General features: G+C 40.4%; 1 protein-coding gene across 1 annotated transcript in view; it reads left to right on the forward strand.

Annotated features, from left to right (window-relative positions):
- Window positions 1–24,843, forward strand: part of SLC6A20 (solute carrier family 6 member 20) — a 90,822-nt gene that overhangs the window by 2,313 nt on the left and 63,666 nt on the right. The window contains exon 3 of the mRNA XM_033413207.2: window positions 403–440. Within this exon, the coding sequence (XP_033269098.2) occupies window positions 403–440 (38 nt within the window). The remainder of the gene's footprint in view (window positions 1–402; window positions 441–24,843) is intronic.

The raw sequence follows: 24,843 nt of genomic DNA on the forward strand, positions 1-24,843 counted from the left end.
TGTGTATCTACAGTAACTGCATTTTCAAGAGGTTTTGATTACATTTCCATTAGTCCTGCTTTTTCTTGTATGATTTTGGATAAATCATTAGAAGTTAGGTATCATATCTGCACTTGTGTAATGCAACAATATACTCTAAGGATAAACAAAATAAAGTCCATAAAGCAATAATGCCTCAGAAGGAAAGTACTTACTTTTATTACATTATTTAGAAAGTAATTATTCCTACTTCCAAAAGCAGAGTGTCACACCCTAAATGAATGCCGTCTGCTAAGAAAGGTCATCCCACTTCCACAAATGAAGATTTTATTTAAGAAGAGTTTACTGATCCAAGGATAAGGCTTCTTGATATCTTTATTCAAGCTCTTAATACTAGCCTTGAATTTGTTGTTTTTCTTGTAGGTTTTATATTAAAGTACTGAAGGAACAAATGATGAAGGGTAAGATAATTTCCCCCCAAAAGGACACAGAAGGCAGTCTTAAAAAGGTGAATGAATGAGAGAAGGGAGGGGAAAAGATCCACTAACAAGCCAGCACTTACTGCATAGTTGTTTCTCACCCGTCCCTCACTATTCAGGTCACTCATTGGGTTCTGTGTCCTTTTAGAGCTTTCACTGAGGGTTCCAGTCTTACCCCATATTTCTTTAGGCAAAAATTGATTCTGTCTCTGAAAACTATTCCATTTTTTATAGACCAGAATATTCTGTGTAATTCAGAAACAGACCTCTTTAAATGGCTTGTGTATCTTTCAAAAACCATTTATTTTCTCTCTACATGTTTCTTAGTTTGATGTCCATAGGGAAGGAAGTTATGTTGAGAAACCTATGTTGCTAGGTAGAATTTCAACTTGGTTTTCTTTTTTTTTCGGTAGCAACTTTTAAATATTCTATGTATGCAGTTCAGTAATTCAAAAGTATTTATGAAACCTTAAAACCTAACTAGGCCCTGCATTAAGATAAACAAACATGATATTCTTTGACATAAATTAACGTGATGATTCTTCCACATATAAATACTTTCTGTGCCTGTTTTTGTCACTCTGTGTGTGTGTGTGTGTGTGTTAACTCATGTGCCTAGCAAAATGCAATGTTAAATTTTTATTTATTGAATGTTTCCTAGTCTTAAGATTTATCTCATTTAACCAAGAAAGAAAGCCTTTTTAGTTGCTGTATTTTGGGTGTGTAAGAAAGTTGCCTCAAGCCCTGATTGAACTTTCAGTGTGTGAAGCTGTATAGACTGTGCACTGTGGCTGTTATAATGCAGCTTTAGTTTAGCTTAAATATTCAAGGCTTCTGCTAAATTATGACTCAGACCCTTTATTGACAAAAGTAAACTGTAAAGGGTTTTTGTTATTAATCTCTTCTGTTCAATATTTAAGTGTTCATTTTTTCTCATTATGTATTACATTTGAGTCATATTAATGTTTAATGATCATTTGTTTATATTTTATATAACTCATATGGAAAATATTGCTCTACATTGAATTTGTTATCCTATTTTATAAAACCTTTGCTATTTGTTATTTCCATTCTGATGAGTTGAGAAAGGTTAATAGAGATGTTTGCATCTTTATTTTTTTATTGAAGTATAGTTGATTTACAATGTTATGCTAATTTCTGCTGTAGAGCAAAGTGGCTCAACCAGACACATACACACATTCTTTTTTATATTCTTTTCCATTATGGTTTATCTCAGGAGACTGGGTGTAGTTCCCTGTGCTATACGGTAGGACCTTGTCGTTTATCCATTCTAAATGTAATAGTTTGCATCTACTCACCCCAAACTTTAGTCCATCCCTTTCCCTCCCCCACTCCCCCTTGGCAATCACAAGTCTGCTCTCTATGTCTGCAAGTCTGTTCCTGTTTTATAGGTAGGTTCATTTGTGCCATACTTTAGATTCCACATATAAGTGATATCATATGGTGTTTGTCTTTCTCTGTTTGACTTACTTCACTTAGTATGATAATCTCTATTTGCATCCATGTTACTGCAAATGGCATTATTTCATTCTTTTCTATGGCTGAGTAGTATTCCATTGTATATATGTACCACATATTCTTTATCTATTCCTCTGTCGATGGACATTTAGGTTGTTTCCATGTCTTGGCTATTGTGAATAGTGCTGCTATGAGCATAGGAATGCATGTATCTTTTTGAATTATAGTTTTGTCTGGGTATATACCCAGGAGTGGGATTGCTGGATCATACGGTAATTCTATTTTTAGTTTTCTGAGGAACCTCCACACCATTTTCCGTAGTGGCTGCACCAACTTACATTCCCACCAACAGTGTAGGAGGGTTCCCTTTTCCCCACACCCTCTCCAGCATTTGTTATTTTTAGACTTTTTAATGATGGCCATTCTGACCAGTGTGATGTGGTACCTCATTGTAGTTTTGATTTGCATTTCTCTAAGAAATAGTGATGTTGAGCATCTTTACGTGTGCCTACTGGCCATCTGTATGTCTTCTTTAGAGAAATGTCTATTTAGGTTTTCTGCCTGTTTTTGGATTGGGTTTTTTTTGTTGTTGTTTTGTTGAGTTGTATGAATGGTTTATATATTTTGGAGATTAAACCCTTGTCGGTCGCATCATTTGCAAATATTTTCTCCCATTCTGTAGGTTGTCTTTTCGTTTGTTTTTATGGTTTCCTTTGCTATGCAAAAGCTTGTAAGTTTGATTAGGTCCCATTTGCTTATTTTTGTTTTTATTTCTATTGCCTTGGGAGACTGACCTAAGAAAACATACAGTTTATGTCAGAGAATGTTTTGCCGATGCTGTCTTCTAGGAGTTTTATGGTGTCATGTCTTTTGTTTAAGTCATTAAGCCATTTTGAGTTTATTTTTGTGCGTGGTGTGAGGGTATGTTCTAAGTACATTGATTTACATGCAGCTGTCCAACTTTCCCAGCACCACTTGCTGAAGGGATTTTTCCCATTTTATATTCTTGCCTCCTTTGTCAAAGACTAATTGACCATAGGTGTGTGGGTTTATTTCTGTGCTCTCTTTTCTGTTCCATTGATCTATATGTGTTTTTGTACCAGTACCACACTGCTTTGATTACTGTAGCTTTGTAGTATTGTCTGAAGTCCAGGAGAGTTATGTCCCCTGCTTTTGTTTTTTCTTCCTCAGGATTGCTTTGGCAGTTCTGGGTCTTTTATGGTTCCACATAAATTTTTGGATTATTTGTTCTAGTTCTGTGAAAAATGTCATGGATAATTTGTTAGGGATCACATTAAATCTGTAGATTGCTTTGGGTAGTATTGCCATTTTAACAGTATTAATTTTTCCAGTCCAAGAGCATGGGATATCTTTCCATTTCTTTGAATCCTCTTTAATTTCCTTTATTAATGTTTTATAATGTTATAATGTTTTCATAAATCTTTCACCTCCTTGGTCAGGTTTATTCCTAGGTATTCTTTTTTGATGCAATTTTAAAAGGTACTGTTTTCTAACATTTCCTTTCTGATATTTCATTGTTAGTGTAAAGAAATGCAACCGATTTCTGAAGAGATGTTTACATCTTTAAATGCTTGGTGCTTTTAGATATATTGGATTGCCAAAAAAATTGGCTTTAATGATTTCCCTTTGCTTACGTGTAAATACTTAACACATAAAGCTTTGGCATTATAAATTCAACACATGATTTCTCTCATGTAAGCAAGTCTTTCAGAATAAAAACCATCTCAGCAAAATATTTAGTATCTAGATGAAATAATAGTATTTAGGCAATATTTAAAGAAAATGATTTTCAACACCACATAGAGAAAAAGTTTCAGTATTTTACAGATAAAAATCCACCAATGTTAAACAAAGCCAAATTAGACTTTGAAAATTATAATTTTTAAAAAGTAGCAATATGCCTACTATCAAATTATAACTTATTAAATGGATTTTCATGAGTACTTAGAAAAGAAACTTATAATCCCCAGGAGCCAGCATGGGTTTCCCTAGCAAGAAATCATAGCAGACTAAACTCATTTGTCTTTTAGGAGAGAGAGATGTGGTATATGAGGATTTCAGCAAGGTGTTTGTCAAAGACCTCATGATAATACTGTTGAAAAGGGTCTTACTGGGGTTCTCCCAAATGCAGACTTTGGGATAAGGATTTGGGTGTAGGTAGTTTATTTGGGAAGTGATTCCAGGAAGTCCTGTGGGAGACTGAAGACTTGAGACAAATTGAGAGAGTCACCACTAATACAGCTGGGGCTCAGTCCTGCTGGGGACCCCCTGAGACACAGGCAAACATCTCCACATTCTTCCACTACCTGTGCTAGATTCCCCCTCGCCCTCAGCCAACATTTCTTGTCAGAATTGCTTGCTTAGTGAGCCAGACCTTCCTCTTTAGGGGTCTGAGCCCATGATTATTTTGCTCTTGTCGTGCTGTTATTTGTGAAATTTCCCATTTATTATTATCCCCAAGTATCACCAAGAAGCACACCTATGAATCCTGAGTCCAGAAAAACTTCCTCCTGCCTCATTGTGTAGCAACAACCCAAGCTCCTCATGATCATTAGGGTCAGTTATCCTTTGCCAGTATGGTAACTCCTTTCTTTGCCTTCTAGTCCATGGACTTGAAGAGCCCCTAAATGAGCAGGCAGCAGTCATAACTTTGGGTCAAATAGAACCCTTACTGTGTCTAGAAACATTAATCCCCAGTGTCTAAAGCTGTGGAATCATGAAGCACAAAATCCCCAAGTGAGTAACAAAATGATGGTGAGAGGACCCACAGTGTTTGCACCTCTTGGTTCCCAGAATTATGTGATCTGGTTGTTGGTTCAATATATATACCATATCATGAAGGACTACACCTCAGCCCCATGGGGCATCATCTGCTATCAAGTAATTCCAACATTTAATAATCTGGCAATTTCCAAGTGATGTAGTATATGATAGGACCAATAGACCTTGTGTCCCTTTGCCCATTGTCATACTTCTTTGACTTTAGTCCCTTTCTGTGGGTCCTTGGTTTGAGACAACATTATGCAGGATCCCCTGTGAGCCCTCAGTAGTGGTATTGGCAGAGGCATGGTTGACAGGTAAGGCAAACCCATGTTTGAAATACATGTAAGTTCCAATAAAGATGAATCACTGCCCGTCCCAGAGTGGAAGAGGTCCAACATAATCAACTTGTATCAAATTGGCTGATTGTTCTCTTAGAGTGATAACACTATATAAAGGATTCAGCACAAATTTCTACTGCTAATAGTTTGGACATTCAGCAGTAGCAGTAACTAAATGAGCATTGTAGAGAGAGGACCCATACAGAGCCTCCAACCCTATCAATATGACTACTTCATTTATGGGTTCATTATCCAGACACTGAAGCAGCTGAGGACAGAGGCTGGCTGACATCTGTGGACAAGTCATTCTGTTCACATAGTAGTTCAGCATCTTCTACAATGGATGTTCTCTGATGGGTATTGACAAGAGATAAAAAGATCCATCCCTCATACTTAATAGTGAGAAACTTGAAGCTTTCCTACTAAGATCAGATACAAGGAAAGGGTGTCTCCTCTCACTGTTCCTTTTCAATATTGTATTGGAAGTTCTAGCTAATGCAGTAAGACAAGAAAAGGAAATTAAAGGTATTCAGATTGGGAAGGAAGAAATAAAACTGTATTTGTACACAGATGATATGACTATCTAGAAAATATGGAAAGAATCATCAATAACAACAACAAAAACCTCCTGGAACTAGTAAATGATTATAACAGGGTTGCAAAATACACAGTTAATATACAAAAATCAATCTTATTCTTTGTATACCAATAATGAACAAGTAGAATTTGAAATTCAAAACACAATACCATATACTTTACCCCAAAATGAAATACTTAGGTATAAATCTAACAAAAGATGTGAAAGATCTATATGAGGAAAACTGCAAAACTCTGATGAAAGAAATCGATGAAGAACTAAATTAAATGGAGTGATATTTCATAGTCATGGATAGGTAGACTCAGTATTGTCAAGATGCCATTTACTCCCAACTTGATCTATAGATTTAATGCAATCCCAGTCAAAATCCTAGCAAGTTATTTTGTAGGTATGATTTAGTAGATCATTTTGTCTACAAAAATGATTCTAAAGTTTATATGGAGAGGCAAAAGACTCAGAATAGCCAACACAATATTGAAGAACAAAACAGTTGGAGGACTGACGTTAAAACTTACTATAAAGCTATAGTAATCAAGATGGTGTGGTATTGGTGAAAGAAGCAGACAGATAGATCAATGGAACAGAATAGAGAGTCCAGAAATAGACCCACATGAATATCGTTAACTGGTCTTTGACAGAGGAGCAAAGATCGTACAATGGAGTGAAGATAGTTTTTTCAACAAGGGATGCTAGAACAACTGGTCATCCACATGCAACAAAATGAATCTTGACACAAACCTAACACCTTTTACAGAAATTAATTCAAAATGGATCACAGACCTAATATAAAATGCAAAACTGTAAAACTCCTAGAAGATAACATAGGAGGAAACCTAGATGGCCTTGGGTATGGCAATGACTTTTTAGATGCAACACCAATCCATGAAAGAAAGAATTGAGAATCTGGACTTCATTAAAATTAAAAACCTCTGCTCTACAAAAGACAATGTCAAAAGAATGAGATGATAAGCCACAAACTGGAGAAAATATTTTTAGAAGACACATCTAATAAAGGACTGTTATCCAAAATGTACAAAGAAGACTTAAAACTCACCAATAAGGAAACAACGTGATTTAAAAATGGGCCAAAGATCTTAAACACCTCACCAAAAAGATATACAGCTGACAAGCAGATGAAAAGATGCTCTACATCATATGTCATCAGGGAAATGAAAAGTAAAACAATAGTGAGAAACCACTACACATCTATTAGAATGGCCAAAATTCAGAACACTGGCAACACCAAATGCTGGCAAAAATGTGGAGCAACAGGAACTCTCATCCACTGCTGGTAGGAATGCAAAATGGTACAGCCACTTTGGAAGACAGTGCGGCAGTTCCTTATAAAACTAAACAAACTTGCCATATGATCCAATAATTGTGCTCCTTGATATTTACCCAAAGGAGTTGAAAACGTATGTCTACACAAAAGCCTACACGTGGATATTTATAGCAGCTTTGTTCACATTTGCCAAAATTTGGAAACAACCAACATGTCCTTCAATAGGTGAATGCATAAACTATGGTACATCCAGACAATGTTAAAAAATGAGCTATTAAGCCATGAAATGCATTCTAAGTGAAAGAAGCCAATCTGAAAAGATACTATATGATTCCACCTAAATGACATTTTGGAAAAGACAAAACTATAGAGACAGTAAAAATATCAGTGGTTTCCAGGGGTTGGGGGTATAGGGAGGGATGAATAGGTGGAACACAAAGGATGGGGGGTGGTGGTGAAAGTACTCTGCATGATACTATAATGATGGGTACATGTCATTATACATTGGTTCAAACCCATAGAATGTACAACACCAAGAGTGAGCCCTAAGATAAGCTGTGGACTTTGGGTGATAATGTGTCAATGTAGGTTCATCAGTTGTAACAAATGTTCAACTCTGGTAGGGGATGTTATTATCTGGTGAAGGAGGCTATTCATGTGTGGGGACAGGGAGTATATGGGTACCTGTACCTTCCACTCAATTTTGCTATGAACATAAAACTGTTCTAAAAAATTAAATCTTAAAAAAACAAAAATCCGTCCCCACACTCTCTGTGCTCTTTACCGTGAATCTATCCATATGCCTCTTTCCCAGACCTCCTCATTTTCAGTCTTCCAGACTTGATCCTTCTGGGTTCCTGGCCTCCAGTCAAACCATTCACCACTTTCAAAAGTCCATATATAGGGGCTTCCCTGGTGGCACAGTGGTTAGGAATCCATCTGCTAATGCAGGGCACACGGATTCGAGCCCTGGTCCGGGAAGATCCCACATGCCGTGGAGCAACTAAGCCCATGCACGACAACTACTGAGCCTGTGCTCTAGATCCTATAAGCCACAACTACTGAGCCCGCATGCCACAACTTCTGAAGCCCATGCGCCTAGAGCCCGTGCTCCGCAACAAGAGAAGCCACCACAATGAGAAGCCTGCACACCGCAACGAAGAGTAACCCCACTCGCTGCAACTAGAGAAAGACAGTGCGCGGCAACAAAGACCCAATGCAGCCAAAAATAAATAAATAAATTTATTTTAAAAAAAAAGTCCATATATATTCTTATATCTGACCTCTTCTCCCTCCATACCAGGTTGATTAAGTGTACAGCTTGAAGTTCTGCCCACTGGGGGAATTTCCACCCAAACTGTCTTTCAGTCACTGAGTGGAATTATACATCAGTAGCAAGCCATTTGGGGCTTATCCCCAGCCATTGAGCTGACCCATTCATTTACCAAACCTGGGCTTTTTTTTTTCTTCTCTCGCCATATGTGTGAGCTAAAGGAGAGGTATTAGTGTAATGACATGGGAGTCTAGACCATCTGTGCAGTTCGAGTGTGCCCTCTGGACCTTCTTGGCCCAATCCTGAGCATAGCATTTTTATTATATTATGGATTGATGATGTACCTGCTTGACCATATGATTTAGTGGTTCTGACAAGATTTAGCTCATGATGGATGACTCAGTCTCTACAAAGGCCTAGTAGCATGCCAGGACCTACTTTTCAAAGTGAATAGTTCTTTGCTGCCTTGCTCCAGAAACCTAGAAGTTTCTGCACCACAACTGTCATATTGGGGGCTTGTCAGTCCCTTCACCTCAGCTGCCTCTTGCACTGTGGAACTTTTAGGACATGTAGCCCAAAGGGAAGGGCACATTCTGTGCTATAGTCTGAAGCACAGAGGGCTACAGAGCCGTCTCTGACTCTGTGTACTCAAAACTGGAAGCCTTCTGAATGACCCAATAAATGGTCAGAGCTATATTCCCATGTGCTGATTTGTTCTAGTAGAGGTACCACTTCCAGCACAGCAGCTGCTCTTTGAAGCTACTTTTTGCTTTGCATTAGTCCTCTGTCATCTTGCATTATCCATTTGTGTTTCATTTTATCTTGGTGGGTTTTGTTTGGGGGTTTGTTGTTGTTTGCAAGAACTGTTCAGCGGGATATCATGGGGATCACTGTCATTACACCTGGGACATTGTGTTGCCTCTCATTTTGGCCAGGAGGGGTGATAGGGTAGGAGGGGCATTTTGAGCATAAAATAAGCCTTTTCTACTATTATGGTTCTACTCCTCCGGTCAGGAAACAAATGTGAGGGTCTATCAGTTAAGTACGCTCAACCCAGTTACCTGCTCAGGAACCAGGGAAGTAACCACAGGATGGATCCACAGACTCATTGGATCCGCTTTGAGATGGACTTGAGCTAGAATTTTGTTTTTGTCTGGCTCCTGTATAGCCCCATTCTAACAGGGGCTGTCATGGTGTTTTGGATCCCCTAAGTCTGTCAGCTCAGGCCCTATGTTCAGCTGTGCTCGAAAGATACGTATATTCCACTTTCCCGGTGGTTAGTTACTCTGATAAATAGCCACAGGGCTCTTTGGGAAAGATTGGAGGGCATATTATATATATATGATCCTCCTCAGAGGACCCATCTCACCTCCAATTGATGAGCTCTGGAACTGAGAACTGACTCAGGTATGGGAACTGTAGGAGAGATCATGATTTTTCCATTATGGTGACTGACATCAATTTTTTACTCATCAGCTGTTTGTTTGGCTTTATAATGCAAAAAATAACTTCATTGACTGCCCATTCATCTCATCTCTAGGAACATCATAATCTATTAGCTACTGATCCTCAGCCCCCTGGTTGCTATTCTGGCCTTGCAGCCCATTAGGCTACTGCATTCATTTTTCTCTCAAATGGTTAAGTGCTGCCATTAGACTCTTATTGTGGAATCCTATCCATTGACCCTAGGGAGCCCAGTTATGTACCAGCATCTCCTACACTCAACTTCGGCCAGTAGGACAGCAGCCACTAAATTCTCAACCGTGCTAATGTTGCATTCTTTATTGTTTCGGTGAAGGGAATTATCCTCTGCCTGTGGGTGGGCTTTCGTGTCCTATATCCATTCTAGCATGCTGTCCCTCTGAGCCTTCTGATCCCTCCTCAGTACTCTGCCAATGAAGTTATGGAATCTCCAACTCATTTTTGGTACGCCATCATCTTTGAGCTCCAGGGAGCCATTGTAGCAATGTATTAGGAGTGGCTTCAAGTGTCCTTGCCAAGGTGCCAAATCCTAAGTCACAGAAATGGGCCCCCTTATCAATAAACTCTTCCTTATCCAGCTTCTGTTCTACCTCCCACTCCATCATCCTCAAGATCCATGCCCATACATGCTCTTCCAGTTCCTGCCGGTCCATATTAGCCAGGTTCTTCAGCTCTTTTGGGGAATAATTTGTTCCCTCTCCAAGCAGGACAATATTTCTGTACACAGGCCATACTGATTCTCACCCCTATTTATTGGTTTAGGAGTAAGTGGGGGCAGATCTTGGGGAGGACAAAGGTTATCTTGCCAGTCTTCTTTCTGAAGAGAGGCCTTTGAATGATTTCCAGATAAGGAGAGAATGTTCTCCTCTAGCAAGGAGGAGTGAGCCACTTGCTAGACCCACCCAAGGGTTCAGGGGGGTCTGGAGTGTCCAGGTTCTTGAGGGCATCTACCCAAATGGGCCCAACTCATGTCTCAGAGACCCATGCCTTCCCAGTCAGAGCTCTGACCTGAGCAAGAGTCTTTCCAAGCGTGAGAATTTGGTTCCCTTTGTAACTGCACCACTTTTTTTTTTAATTCGTATTTTTAAAAAAATTTTATTGGATTATAGTTGATTTACAATGTTGTGTTAGTTTCAGGTGTACAGCAAAGTGGTTCAGTTATACATATATTCATTCTTTTTCAGATTCTTTTCTCATATAGGTTATCACAGAATATTGAGTAGAGTTCCCTGTGCTATACAGTAGGTCCTTTCTTATATATAGTAGTGTGTGTATTTTAATCCCAAGGTCCTGATTTATCCCTCCCCCCAACGTTTCCCATTTGCTAACCATAAGCTTGTTTTCGATATCTGTGTAAGGCTGTTTCTGTTTTGTAAATAAGTTTCATTTGTATCTTTTTTTTTTTTTTTTTTTTTTGGGGTACGCGGACCTCTCACTGTTGTGGCCTCTCCCGTTGCGGAGCACAGGCTCCGGACACGCAGGCTCAGTGGTCATGTCTCACAGACTCAGCCGCTCTGTGGCATCTGGGATCCTCCCGGACCGGGGCACGAACCCATGTCCCCCGCATTGGCAGGCGGACTCTCAACCACTGTGCCACCAGGGAAGCCCCATTTGTATCATTTTTTAAAATTAGAATCCACATATGAATGATATCATATGCTATTTGTCTTTCTCTGTCTGACTTACATCATATGCTTATCTCTAGGTCCCTCCATGTTGCTGCAAATAGCATTATTTTGTTCTTTTTTATGGCTGAATAATATTCCATTGTATATATGTACCACATCTTTATCCATTCATCTCTTGATGGACATTTAGGCTTCTTGCATGTCTTGGTTATTGTAAATAGTGCTGCAATGAACATTGGGGATGCACCACTCTTATAATGCAATCTTCGGCCTGATTCTCAGCACCTTCTCTCTGCTGCATGTAGGAGACATGGATGGGTCTCTTTAAATGCTGCCATGGGGCATTCTAGTTGTCACTGCATTTCCTGAGGTGACACTTGGCTAATCATGGCCTATCATCCTCTTCCTTTATCCCAGTCCATCCCAGGTGGGAGTTTTGGTAACTGTGACCCAGCAGAGCACCAGAGATTATCACCACCACACTTACCATCAGCAGTGGGATCCTGTTGTCAAATGGCTGGCATCCAAGTCCACTATCTCAACCAGGGACTGTTTTCTAGGGCCACTTCTGTTTTAGCTGGGCTCCCCTAAGATCAGACCTTGAGACAAGGATTTTGTTTTAAGGAGCTTACTTGGGAGGTGATCCCAGGAAGCATGGTGAGGGCTTGGGGGCATGACACAGAAAAGGGAAGAAAGCCAATAGAAGATACATGTTGATGAGCAGGTAGCTAGTGTGGACCACCACGCTCAGTCCTACCTTGGAGTGAGGAGGCTAGGGCATGACCCACCAGCTCCTTATTTATCAGGTCAAGGGTAGCTCCTGGGATGATAAACCTCAGCACTTCTTGTGCCTGGGTTCTGCATGTGCCAGTAGCCAAGAAAGGCCCCCAGATGAAGAGACACAATCTTCTGCAGGCCACCTCCAGGTTAGGATAAGTGGATATTTGTGGGGCATCAGTAGCATGTGGACATGTGGACGCACAATGACCAGAAGAGAAAATGCAATGGACATTCCATACATGCTGTCAGTACTCACTCATCAAATGGTAAACTCAAGGGACTTCCATGGTGGTACAGTGGTTAAGAATCCACCTGCCAATGCAGGGGACATGAATTCGATCCCTGGTCCAGGAAGATCCCACATGCCATGGAGCACCTAAGCCTCTGCACCACAACTACAGAGCCTGTGCTCTAGAGCCCACAAGCCACAGCCACTGAGTCTGTGTGTCACAACTACTGAAGCCTGTGCACCTAGAGCCATGCTCCACAACCAGAGAAGCCACTGCAATGAGAAGCCTGCGCACCTCAACAAAGAGTAGCCCCTGCTCGCCACAACTAGAGAAAAGCCCACATGCAGCAACGAAGACCCACTGCAGCCAAAAATAAATTAAATGAAATAAATAAGTTTTAAAAAAATGGTAAACGCAAATTAGAGGAAATGACAAACGTGCTTGGCCTTTTCAGCTCAGTGTTCTCACATGGCCTGGCCATTGCTGCCTTAAAGTAGTAACAGATCTGAAAAAAACAACGTACCTGGACTGAGTACCCAAACCAGACCCCATCTTTGTGACTCAAGAATCGGGCCCATTATAGGAGCTCAATCCAAATGTTTGTGAAACTGAACTTCTGGTTCCTGCACAGGCACTGCTTAAGTCATGGAAAACTTCGGGTTGGTTGTCAAAAAGTGTGCTGTATTGGGCTTCCCTGGTGGTGCAGTGGTTGAGAGTCCGCCTGCCGATGCAGGGGACACGGGTACGTGCCCCGGTCCGGGAGGATCCCACGTGCTGCGGAGCGGCTGGGCCTGTCAGCCACGGCCACTGGGCCTGCGCGTCCAGGGCCTGTGCTCTGCAGCGGGAGAGGCCACAGCAGTGAGAGGCCCGCGTACCAAAAAAAAACAAAAACCAAAAACCAACAACAACAAAAAAAGTATGCTGTATTGTCTGTAATTTTCTGATAACTAAAATTTCTCCATGTAAATGAACAAAGCTTCTTTAAAATCAGCCATTTGAAACATCTTTAATGCAGAATACAATTTTATGCCCTCTTAAGCAGTGAGTCATAAGCATAATCTTATCTTTTCCTGATGATTCAAAGTCACTATTGCAAGTATCAATGATTGTCCTTTTTTTTTGAATTTTAGTGTTTTTTTTACACAGCAGTTTCTTATTAGTTATCTTTTTTTTTTTTTTTTTTTTTTTTGCGGCTCAGCGGCCATGGCTCACGGGCCCAGCTGCTCCGTGGCATGTGGGATCTTCCCGGACCGGGGCACGAACCCGTGTCCCCTGCATCGGCAGGCAGACTCACAACCACTGCGCCACCAGGGAAGCCCTAGTTATCTATTTTATATACATTAGTGTATATATGTCAATGCCAATCTCCCAATTCATCCCAACACCCCCCCTCCCCCCCCCCCACTTTTCCCCCTTGGTGTCCATACATTTGTTCTCTACATCTGTGTCTCTATTTCTGCCTTGCAAACTGGTTCATCTGTACCGTTTTTCTAGATTCCACATATATGCGTTATTATACAATATTTGTTTTCCTCTTTCTGACTTACTTTGTATGACAGTCTCTAGGTCCATCCACGTCTCTACAAATGACCCAATTTCGTTCCTTTTTATGGCTGAGTAATATCCCATTGTATATATGTACCACATCTTCTTTATCCATTTGTCTGTCGATGGACAATTAGGTTGCTTCCATGACCTGGCTATTGTAAATAGTGCTGCAGTGAACATTGGGCTGCATGTGTCTTCTTGAATTATGGTGTTCTCAGGGTATATGCCCAGTAGTGGGATTGCTAGGTCATATGGTAGTTCTATTTTTAATTTTTTAAGGAACCTCCATACTGTTCTCCATAGTGGTTGTATCAATTTACATTCCCACCAACAGTGCAAGAGGGTTCCCTTTTCTCCACACCCTCTACAGAATTTATTGTTTGTAGATTTTTTGATGATGGCCACTCTGACTGGTGTGAGGTGATACCTTATTGTTGTTTTGATTTGCATTTCTCTAATGATTAGTGATGTTGAGCATCTTTTCATGTGTTTGTTGGCAATCTGTATATATTCTCTGGAAAAATGTCTATTTAGGTCTTCTGCCCATTTTTGGACTGGGTTGTTTGTTTTTTTGATATTGAGCTGCATGAGCTGCTTGTATATTTTGGAGATTAATCCTTTGTCACTTACTTCATTTGCAAATATTTACTCCCATTCTGAGGGTTGTCTTTTTGTCTTTTTTATCGTTTCCTTTGCTGTGCAAAAGATTTTAAGTTTCATTAGGTCCCATTTGTTTATTTTTGTTTTTATTTCCATTTCTCTAGGTGGTGGGTCAAAAAGGACCTTGCTGTGACTTATGTCATAGAGTGTTCTGCCTGTGTTTTCCTCTAAGGGTTTTATAGTATCTGGCCTTATATTTAGGTCTTTAATCCATTTTGAGTTTATTTTTGTGTATGGTGTTAGGGAGTGTTCTAATTTCATTCTTTTACATGTAGCTGTCCAGTTTTCCCAGCACCAGTTATTGAAGAGGCTGTCTTTTCTTCATTGTATACTCTTGCCTCCTTTATTGAAGATAAGGTGACCGTATGTGCGTGGGTTTATCTCTGGGCTTTCTATCCTGTTCCATTGATCTATATTTCTGTTTTTGTGCCAGTACCATACTGTCTTGATTACTGTAGCTTTGTAGTATAGTCTGAAGTTTGGAAGCCTGATTCCTCCAGTTCCATTTTTCTTTCTCAAGATTGCTTTGGCTATTCAGGATCTTTTGTGTTTCCATACAAATTGTGCATTTTTTTGTTCTAGTTCTGTAAAAAATGCCATTGGAAGTTTGATAGGGATGGCATTGAATCTGTAGATTGCTTTGGGTAGAAAAGTCATTTTCACAATGTTGATTCTTCCAATCCAAGAACATAGTATTTCTCTCCGTTTGTATCATCTTTAATTTCTTTCATCAGTGTCTTATAGTTTTCTGCGTACAGGTCTTTTGTCTCCTTAGGTAAGTTTATTCCTAGGTATTTTATTCTTTTTGTTGCAGTGGTAAATGAGAGTGTTTCCTTAATTTCTCTTTCAGATTTTTCATCATTAGTGTATAGGAATGCAAGGGATTTCTGTGCATTAATTTGGTATCCTGCTACTCTACGAAATTTACTGATAAGCTCTAGTAGTTTTCTGGTAGCTATTCTTAGGATTCTCTTATATATAGTATCATGTCATCTGCAAACAGGGACAGTTTTACGTCTTCTTTTTCAATTTGGATTCTTTTTATTTCTTTTTCTTCTCTGATTGCTGTGGCTAAAACGTCCAAAACTATGTTAAATAATAGTGGTGAGAGTGGGCAACCTTGTCTTGTTCCTGATCTTAGAGGAAATGGTTTCAGTTTTTCACCATTGAGAATGATGTTGGCTGTGGGTTTGTCATATATGGCCTTTATTATGTTGAGGTAGGTTCCCTCTATGCCTACTTTCTGGAGAGTTTTTATCATATATGTGTGTTGAATTTTGTCAAAAGCTTTTTCTGCATCTATTGGGATTATCATATGGATTTGGTTTTGTTTTTATTTTTGTGATATGTGGGCCTCCCACCGCTGCGGCCTCCCCTGCCGCGGAGCACAGGCTTCGCAAACGCAGGCTCAGCGGACATGGCTCACGGGCCCAGCCACTCCACAGCATGTGGGATCCTCCTGGACCGGGGCACGAACCTGCGCCTCCCGCACCAGCAGGCGGACTCCCAACCACTGTGCCACCATGGAAGCCCTATCATATGGTTTTTATCCTTCAATTTGTTAATATGGTGTAACACATTGATTGATTTGCGTATGTTGAAGAATCCTTGCATTCCTGGGATAAACCCAACTTGATCATGGTATATGATCCTTTTAATGTGCTGTTGGATTCTGTTTGCTGGTATTTTGTTCAGAATTTTTGCATCTATGTTCATCAGAGATATTGGCCTGTAGTTTTCTTTTTTTTTTGACATCTTTGTCTGGTTTTGGTATCAGGGTGATGGTGGCCTCATAGAATGAGTTTGGAAGTGTTCCTCCCTCTGCTATATTTTGGAAGAGTGTGAGAAGGATAGATGTTAGCTCTTCTCTAAATGTTTGATAGAATTCATGTGTGAAGCCACTGGTCCTGGTCTTTTGTCTGTTAGAAAAATTTTAATCACAATTTCAATTTCAGTTCTTGTGATTGGTCTGTTTATATTTTCTATATCTTCCTGGTTCTGTCTTGGAAGGTTCTGCCCCTCTAAGAATTTGTCCATTTCTTCCAATTTGTCCATTTTATTGGCATATAGTTGCTTGTAGTAATCTCTCATGATCCTTTGTATTTCTGCAGTGTCAGTTATTACTTCTCCTTTTTCATTTCTAATTCTGTTGATTTGAGTCTTCTGCCTGTTTTTCTTGGTGAGTCTGACTAATGGTTTATCAATTTTGTTTATCTTCTCAAAGAACCAGCTGTTAGTTTTATTGATCTTCGCTATTTTCTTTGTTTCTATTTCGTTTATTTCTGCTCTGATCTTTATGATTTCTTTCCTTCTACTAACTTTGGGTTTTGTTTGTTCTTCTTTCTCTAGTTCCTTTAGGTGTAAGATTAGATTGTTTATTTGAGATTTTTCTTGTTTCTTGAGGTAGGCTTGTATTGCTAAAAACTTCCCTCTTAGAACTGCTTTTGCTGCATCCCACAGGTTTTGGATCATTTTGTTTTCATTGTAATTTGCCCTAGGTATTTTTTGATTTCCTCTTTGATTTCTTCAGTGATCTCTTGTTTATTTAGTAACGTATTGTTTAGCCTCCATGTGGTTGTGATTTTTACATTTTTTTCCTTGTAATTTATTTCTCATCTCATAGCATTGTGGTATGGAAAGATGCTTGATACGATTTCAATTTTCTTAAATTTACCGAGGCTTGATTTGTTACCCAAGATGTGATCTATCCTGGAGAATGTTCCGTGTGCACTTGAGAAGAAAGTGTAATCTGCTGTTTTCGGGTGGAATGTCCTATAAATATCAATTAAATCCATGTGGTCTATTATGTCATTTAAAGCATGTGTTTCCTTATTAATTTTCTGTCTGGATGATCTGTCCATTGGTGTACGTGAGGTGTTAAAGTCCCCCATTATTATTGTGTTACTGTCGATTTCCTCTTTTAGAGCTGTTAGCATTTGCCTTATGTATTGAGGTGCTCCTATGTTGGGTGCATGTATATTTATAATTGTTATATCTTCTTCTTGGATTGATCCCTTGATCATTATGTAGTGTCCTTCCTTGTCTCTTATAACATTCTTTATTTGAAAGTCTATTTTATCTGATCTGAGTCTAGCTATTCCAGCTTTCTTTTGATTTCCATTTGCATGGAATATCTTTTTCCAACCCCTCACTTTCCGTCTGTATGTGTCCCTAGGTCTGAAGTGGGTCTCTTGTAGACAGCATATATATGGGTCTTGTTTTTGTATCCATTCAGCGAGCCTGTTTCTCTTGGTTGGAGTATTTAATCCATTCACATTTAAGGTAATTATCTGTATGTAATTTACTATTACCGTTTTCTTCATTGTTATGGGTTTGTTTTCGTAGGTCCTTTTCTTCTCTTGTGTTTCCCACTTAGAAGAAGTTCCTTTAGCATTTGTTGTAGAGCTGGTTTGATGGTGCTGAATTCTCTTACCTTTTGCTTGTCTGTAAAGCTTTTGATTTCTCTGTCGAATCTGAATGAGATTCTTGCCACATAGAGTAATCTTCATTGTAGGTGCTTCTGTTTCATCACTTTAAATATACCATGCTACTCCCTTCTGGCTTGTAGAGTTCCTGCTGAGAAATCAGCTGTTAACCTTATGGGAGTTCCCTTGTATGTTATTTGCCGTTTTTCCCTTGCTACTTTTAAGAATTTTTCCTTTTCTTTAATTTTTGTCAGATTACTATGTGTCTTGGCATGTTTCTCCTTGGGTTTTCTGCACTTCCTGACTTGGGTGGCTATTTCCTTTCCCATGTTAGGGAAGTTTTCAACTATAATCTCTTCAAATATTTTCTCGGGTCCTTTCTCTCTTCTCCTTCTGGGACCCCTATAATGTGAGTGTTATTGCATTTAATGTTGTCCCAGAGGTCTCTTAGGCTGTCTTCATTTCTTTTCATTCTTTTTTCTTTATTCTGTTCCATGGCAGTGGATTCTAGCATTCTGTCTTCCAGGTCACTTATCCGTTCTTCTGCCTCAATTATTCTGCTATCGATTCCTCCTGGCGTATTTTTCATTTCAGTTGTGTTGTTCATCTCTGTTTGTTTGTTCTTTAATTCTTCTAGGTGTTTGTTCTTTAATTCTTCCAGGTCTTTGTTAAACATTTCTTGCATCTTCTCGATCTTTGTCTCCATTCTTTTTCTGAGGTCCTGCATCATCTTCACTATCATTATTCTGATTCTTTTTCTGGAAGGTTTCCTATCTCCACTTCATTTATTTGTTTTTCTGGGGTTTTATCTTGTCCCTTCATCTGGTAAATAGTCTTCTGCCTTTTCATTTTGTCTATCTTTCTGTGAATGTGGTTTTCGTTGCACAGGCTGCAAGATTGTAGTTCTTCTTGCTTCTCTGTTGCCATTTCTAATGTGGTATGGGTTTGGAAAATAAATAGAGAAGCTAATTAGAGTTACATATCCTCAGAGTGAGGGCTTAAGGAACTCCCCTGTGAGTGAAGTGCATAGACTTTGTGACATCTTGGCTGCTCCAAGACCTTTTTAGCTTGCTTTATAGGGGAAAGTTAACCTTCCAGGTCATCAGCTTTGTTTCAAATAGATGTTTCCATGTAATGAATTCTGGATAAGTGAGATAGTATGCCTTTTATTTATTTCTCTTACTTTATTGCACTGGCTAGGACCTCTAGTATGATGTTGAATAGAAGTGGTAATAGGGGGTATTCTTGCCTTGTTGCCAATTTCTGGGGGAAACTTAAAGTATTTTACCAATAAGGATAATATTCACAATATTCTGTAGAAGAATAAGGATGCTCTTTTCTATTCCTAGTTTGATAAGAGCTTTCATAAGAATTATAAATGGGTGTTGAATTTTGCCAAGTGCCTTTACTGCTTTTGTTGGGATGATTTAATTCTTCTCTTTTTTTTCCTGTTAATGTCATGAATTACAACACTTAATTTTCTAATGTTAACTAATCTTAGATTCCTGAAGCATACTCCACTTGGTCATCATGGTGGGTGCTGTGGGCATATAGACCATGCGGGCAAGGGTTGAACTGCAGCTAATTTGAGTCTTGGCAGAACACCTTGTGATTTTCCCAGTAGCACAAGGGTAGGAGGCTGGTGAGGAGCTGCTCCAAGGCCATCTCCCCTTCCCCCACCTAAATACCCTGGGAGGAGGACTCTGATGAAGCTCTCATAAACTCGGGGTAGACCTGCTTAGCTGCAGTCTACACTTGGCTCCTCAGCAACGTGGCATCCCACAGCTTCTGTTGTAGCTACCCTGCTGTTTTTGTTTTGGTGCTATCCTTTCTGGTATGTGCATGAAGGGCCCCCGGAGAGCTCGCCCATTTTGCCTTCCTCTCTTCCATTGTCTAAGTAAGTAATAAACCGCCTGAATGTAAAAGTGGCTTATTGTATCTCTACCATGTGACTCAGTCCAGCCACGCCTCACCTTGGCTGCTGCTGTGTGTTTGGAACAAAGGACTATGGCCCCAGCTACTGGAAACGTCCAAGGCAGTCAGCCCTTTGTGGATTGCCCAGCTAAAGAGAACTACTTCGCCCAGGTTTACACTCCCCTTCAGGGTGACTGCATCCAACTGTTTATGGAGAAGTATAAATCCCCAGCATGGGACTGTGCTGAAGTGTGCCTCATCCTCAGAACACCCCTCAGGATCGAGCGCCTTTCCACTGGGCCTGCCAGTCCTGCTTCCTTCCCTTCCCAAGGGCACTCCCTAATAGATGTCCAACTCACCAGCACACCTCAGAGTCTGCTTCCCAAGGGACCTGACCTGCAATGGTCATGTTGTACTGTCCTTTTACACCTTGCTGATTCCTATTAGTTGATATATTATTTAGGGTTTTTGCGTCAATATTTATTTTAGAGATCGGTCTGGAATTTTCCTTCCTTGTAAAGCAGCTGTTACTTGAAAGCCACCAATAGTCTTTCTGAATCAATAGCTGATTAACATTCAACTAAACCTTTGAATACTTTAACCAGTGTTTACTCCACTTTGTATGTAGAGTCAATTATCTATCATCAGAAACAAGCCCATCTTAAAACAAAGAGCAGGCATTTAGTGAGGAACATGAGTGAGTTAGATGGCAGGGGATGGGTAATGAACAACGACCACTACCCCCAGGACAGCTGCCCTGTTAACCGTGAAAGGTCTTCTTAAATTACTACGGCCACCGATCTGTGTCCCAGGGCTTCACACAGAAGGTGAGGAACTTGCTGTGTGGCCCAAATGTGGATTCTGTTAACAGTGCCATTCTGCAAGTGCCTCCTTGGTCAGGCTCCCAGTAGTCAGAACCACCTGCCTTCTGTCACTTTAATTTTACATTTTCTGCTTCCTTCTACTCTACATTCTTTTTTATTAATCGAAGTATAGTCGATTTACAATATTATGTTGGTTTCAGGTATACAGCATAGTGATTCAGTATTTTTGCAGATTATACTCAGTTATAAGTTATTATAAGATAATGGCTATAATTCCCTGTGCTATACCGTATATCCTTGTTGCTTATCTATTTTATACATAGTAGTTTGTTAATCCCATACCCCTAATTTGTTCCTCCCCCTTTCCTCTTCCCTTTGGTAACCACAAGTTTGTTTTCTTTATCTGTGAGTCTGTTACTGTTTTGAGTACACATTCATTTGTATTATTTTTTAGATTCCACGTATAAGTGATATCGTACAGTATTTGTCTTTCTCTGTCTTATTTTAGTAAACATAATATTCTCTAGGTCCATCCATGTTGCTGCAAATGGCAGGATTTCATTCTTTTTTATGGCTAATATTTCATTCATATACACACTGCATCTTCTTTATCCATTTGTCTGGTTTTCTTTAATTTTTATTAAATACTGGAGTATAGTTGATTAACAATGTTGTGTTAGTTTCAGGTGTACAGCAAAGTGATTCAGTTATATATATACATGTATCTCTTCTTTTTCAAATCCTTTTCCCATTTAGGTTATTACAGAATATTGAGCAGAGTTCCCTGTGCTATACAGTAGGTCCTTGTTGGTTATCTATTTTATTTTTTTTTAATATTTATTTATTTTGGCCGTGCCGGGTCTTCGTTGCAGCACGCAGGATCTTTAGTTGCAGCATGCAGACTTCTTAGTTGTGGCATGCGGACTTAGTTGCAGCATGTGGACTCTTAGTTGCGGCATGTGAACTCTTAGTTGTGGCATGCATGAGGGATCTCGTTCCACGAACACGAATCAAACCCAGGCCCTGCATTGGGAGCGTGGAGTCTTACCCACTGGACCACCAGGGAAGTCCCTGGTTATCTATTTTAAATATAGCAGTGTGTATACGTCAATCCCAACCTCCCAATCTACCCACCCCCCCCATCCTTCCCCCACCTTGGTAACCATAAGTTCGTTCTCTAAGTCTGTGAGTCTGTTTCTGTATTATAAATAAGTCATTTGTATCATTTCTTTTAGATTCTGCATATAAGTGGTATCATATGATACTTGTCTTTCTCTATCTGACTTACTTCACTTAGTATGATAATCTCCACGTCCATCCATGTTGCTGCAAATGGCATTATTTCATTCTTTTTTATGCCTGAGTAGTATTCCATTGTATATATGTACCACATCTTCTTTATCCATTCATCTGTCGATGTACATTTAGGTTGCTTCCATGTCTTGGCTATTGTAAACAGTGCTGCAATGAACATTGGGGTGCATGTATCCTTTCGAACCATGGTTTTCTCTGGATATATCCCCAGGAGTGGGATTGCCAGATCATATGGTAGCTTTTTGGGATTTTTTAGTTTTTTTAAGGAACCTCCATACTGTTCTCCATAGTGGCTGTACCAGTTTACATTCCCATCAACAGTGTAGGAGGGTTCCCTTTTCTCCATACCCTCTCCAGCATTTATTGTTTGTATACTTTTTGTTGATGGCCATTCTGACTGGTATGAGGTAATATCTCATTGCAGTTTTGATTTGCATTTCTCTCATAATTAGTGATGTCGAGCATCTTTTCATGTGCCTCTTGGCCATCTGTATGTCTTCTTTGGAGAAATGTCTATTTAGGTCTTCTGCCCATTTTTTGATTGGGTTGTTTGTTTTTTTAATATTGAGCCACATGAGCTGTTTGTAAATTTTGGAGATTAATTCCTTTTCAGTCACATCGTTAGCAGATATTTTCTCCCATTCTGTGGCTTGTCTTTTCTTTTTGTTTATGGTTTCCTCCATTCATCTGTGATGGGAACTTGGGTTGCTTCCATGTCTTAGCTATTGTAAATAGTGCTGCTGTGAACATTGGGCTGCACGTATCTTTTTGAATTAGTGTTTCCTTTTTTCCAGATATATATCCAGGAGTGGAATTACTGGACCATATGGTAGTTCTATTTTTAGCTTTTGTGGGGTTTTTTTTAAGATTTTTATTTATTTTTTATTTATTTATTTTATTTTATTTATTTTTTGGCTGCTTTGGGTCTTCGTTGCTGCATGCAGGCTTTCTCTAGTTGCAGCAAGCAGGGGCTACTCTTCGTTGCGGTGCGCGGGCTTCTCATTGCAATGGCTTCTCTTGTTGCAGAGCACAGGCTCTAGGCGTGCGGGCTTCAGTAGTTGTGGCTCGCAAGCTCTAGAGCACAGGCTCAGTAGTTCTGGCACACGGGCTTAGTTGCTCCGTGGCATGTGGGCTTTCCCCGGACCAGGGATCAAACCCGTGTCACCTACATGTGGATTCTCAACCACTGCGCCAGCAGGGAAGTCCCTATTTGTAGCTTTTTGAGGAACCTCTATACTGTTTTCCACAGTGGCTGTGCCAATTTACATTCCTACCACTATGCATTCTTGCCAAATGTTTTTGGACTCTAATGTAACATCTTTAGACCTGCTCCAGGGTCCACGGTGGGTATTTCCCTTAGATAATTATTACATTATTCTAAACAAATAAACCACCTTATTTTTAACCACCTTTTTGAGATAAAGTTTACAATAACATGCACCTATTTTAAGGTACAGTTTGATGAGTTTTGGCAGTATGTTAGAAGAAGAATGCGCTGTGGTAACGTAATAATAATGGAGTAGAATTAGGAGGATTAAGAGTGTCGGAGGGGGACTTTCCAGGTGGTCCAGTGGTTAAGAATCTGTGCTTCCACTGCAGGGGGCATGGGTTCGAACCCTGGTCGGGAAGCTAAGATCCTGCATGCCACGTGGTGCAGCCAAAAAAAACAAAGAGTGCCAGAGGGATGCTGGATGCAAGATCAGTGGGCGGGTCAGAGTAGGCCTCACTGAGGAGACACTGAGCCAAGGCTGTGAGGGGTCAGCCCTGGGGGATGAGCACCCCAAACCGAGGGAACACCAGGGGAAAGGCCTTGGGTGGGAGCGGCCCTGGCATGTTGAAAGGCAGCGAGGAGCTACATGCCTGAATCATGTCAGCAAGAGCAGCAGGGCAGGATCATGCTGGCCTGGGGGACTGCTGGAGAGATTCAAGGTTTTACTCTGAAAGAAACATTGTGGTTGTGAGCCTTGGAATGATAAAATCTGGTGACATTTAAAAGGACCAGTCTGTGGGTATATTAAGAATAGACTGGGCTTCCCTGGTGGCGCAGTGGTTGAGAGTCCGCCTGCCGATGCAGGGGACACGGGTTCGTGCCCTGGTCCAGGAAGATCCCACATTCCACGGAGTGGTTGGGCCTGTGAGCCATGGCCACTGAGCCTGCGCGTCCAGAGCCTGTGCTCCACAACGGGGGAGGCCACAACAGTGAGAGGCCCGCGTACCGCAAAAAAAAAAAAAAAAGAATAGACTGTCCTTGGGCAAGATTGGGAGCAGGAGCAGGAGCACTTTAGGATTCATCTGGGTGAGAACCAATGACTTAGACCAAGGTAGGAGCAGCAGAGGTGCTAAGGGTGTGATTGAGTTTGGACTTTTTTTTAAATTGAACTAAAACTTACATAAAAGTGCACAGTGCAAAGAATTTTCACAAAGTAAACACTTCGTGTAGGACCAGGATGAAGAATCGCTTATTATCTGCCCCCTGGGACTTCCCTGGTGGCGCAGTGGTTAAGAATCCGCCCGCACCACCTGCTAGTGCAGGGGTACAGGTTTCAGCCCTGGTCCAGGAAGATCGCACATGCCGCTTAGCAACTAAGCCCGTGCGCCACAACTACTGAGCCCACGTGCCACAAGTACTGAAGCCTGCGTGCCTAGAGCCTGTGCTCCAGAACAGGAGAAGCCACCGGAATAAGAAGCCCGTGCACTGCAACGAAGAGTAGCCCCTGCTTGCTGCAACTAGAGAAAAGCCTACGTGCAGCAACAAAGACCCAACAGAGCCAAAAATAAAATAAATAAAATATATTTTTTAATTAAAAAAAAAAAAAAAAAGAATCC

This window comes from Orcinus orca, chromosome 10 (genome assembly GCF_937001465.1).
Source record: "Orcinus orca chromosome 10, mOrcOrc1.1, whole genome shotgun sequence".
In the NCBI taxonomy this organism is placed as follows: Eukaryota; Metazoa; Chordata; class Mammalia; order Artiodactyla; family Delphinidae; genus Orcinus; species Orcinus orca.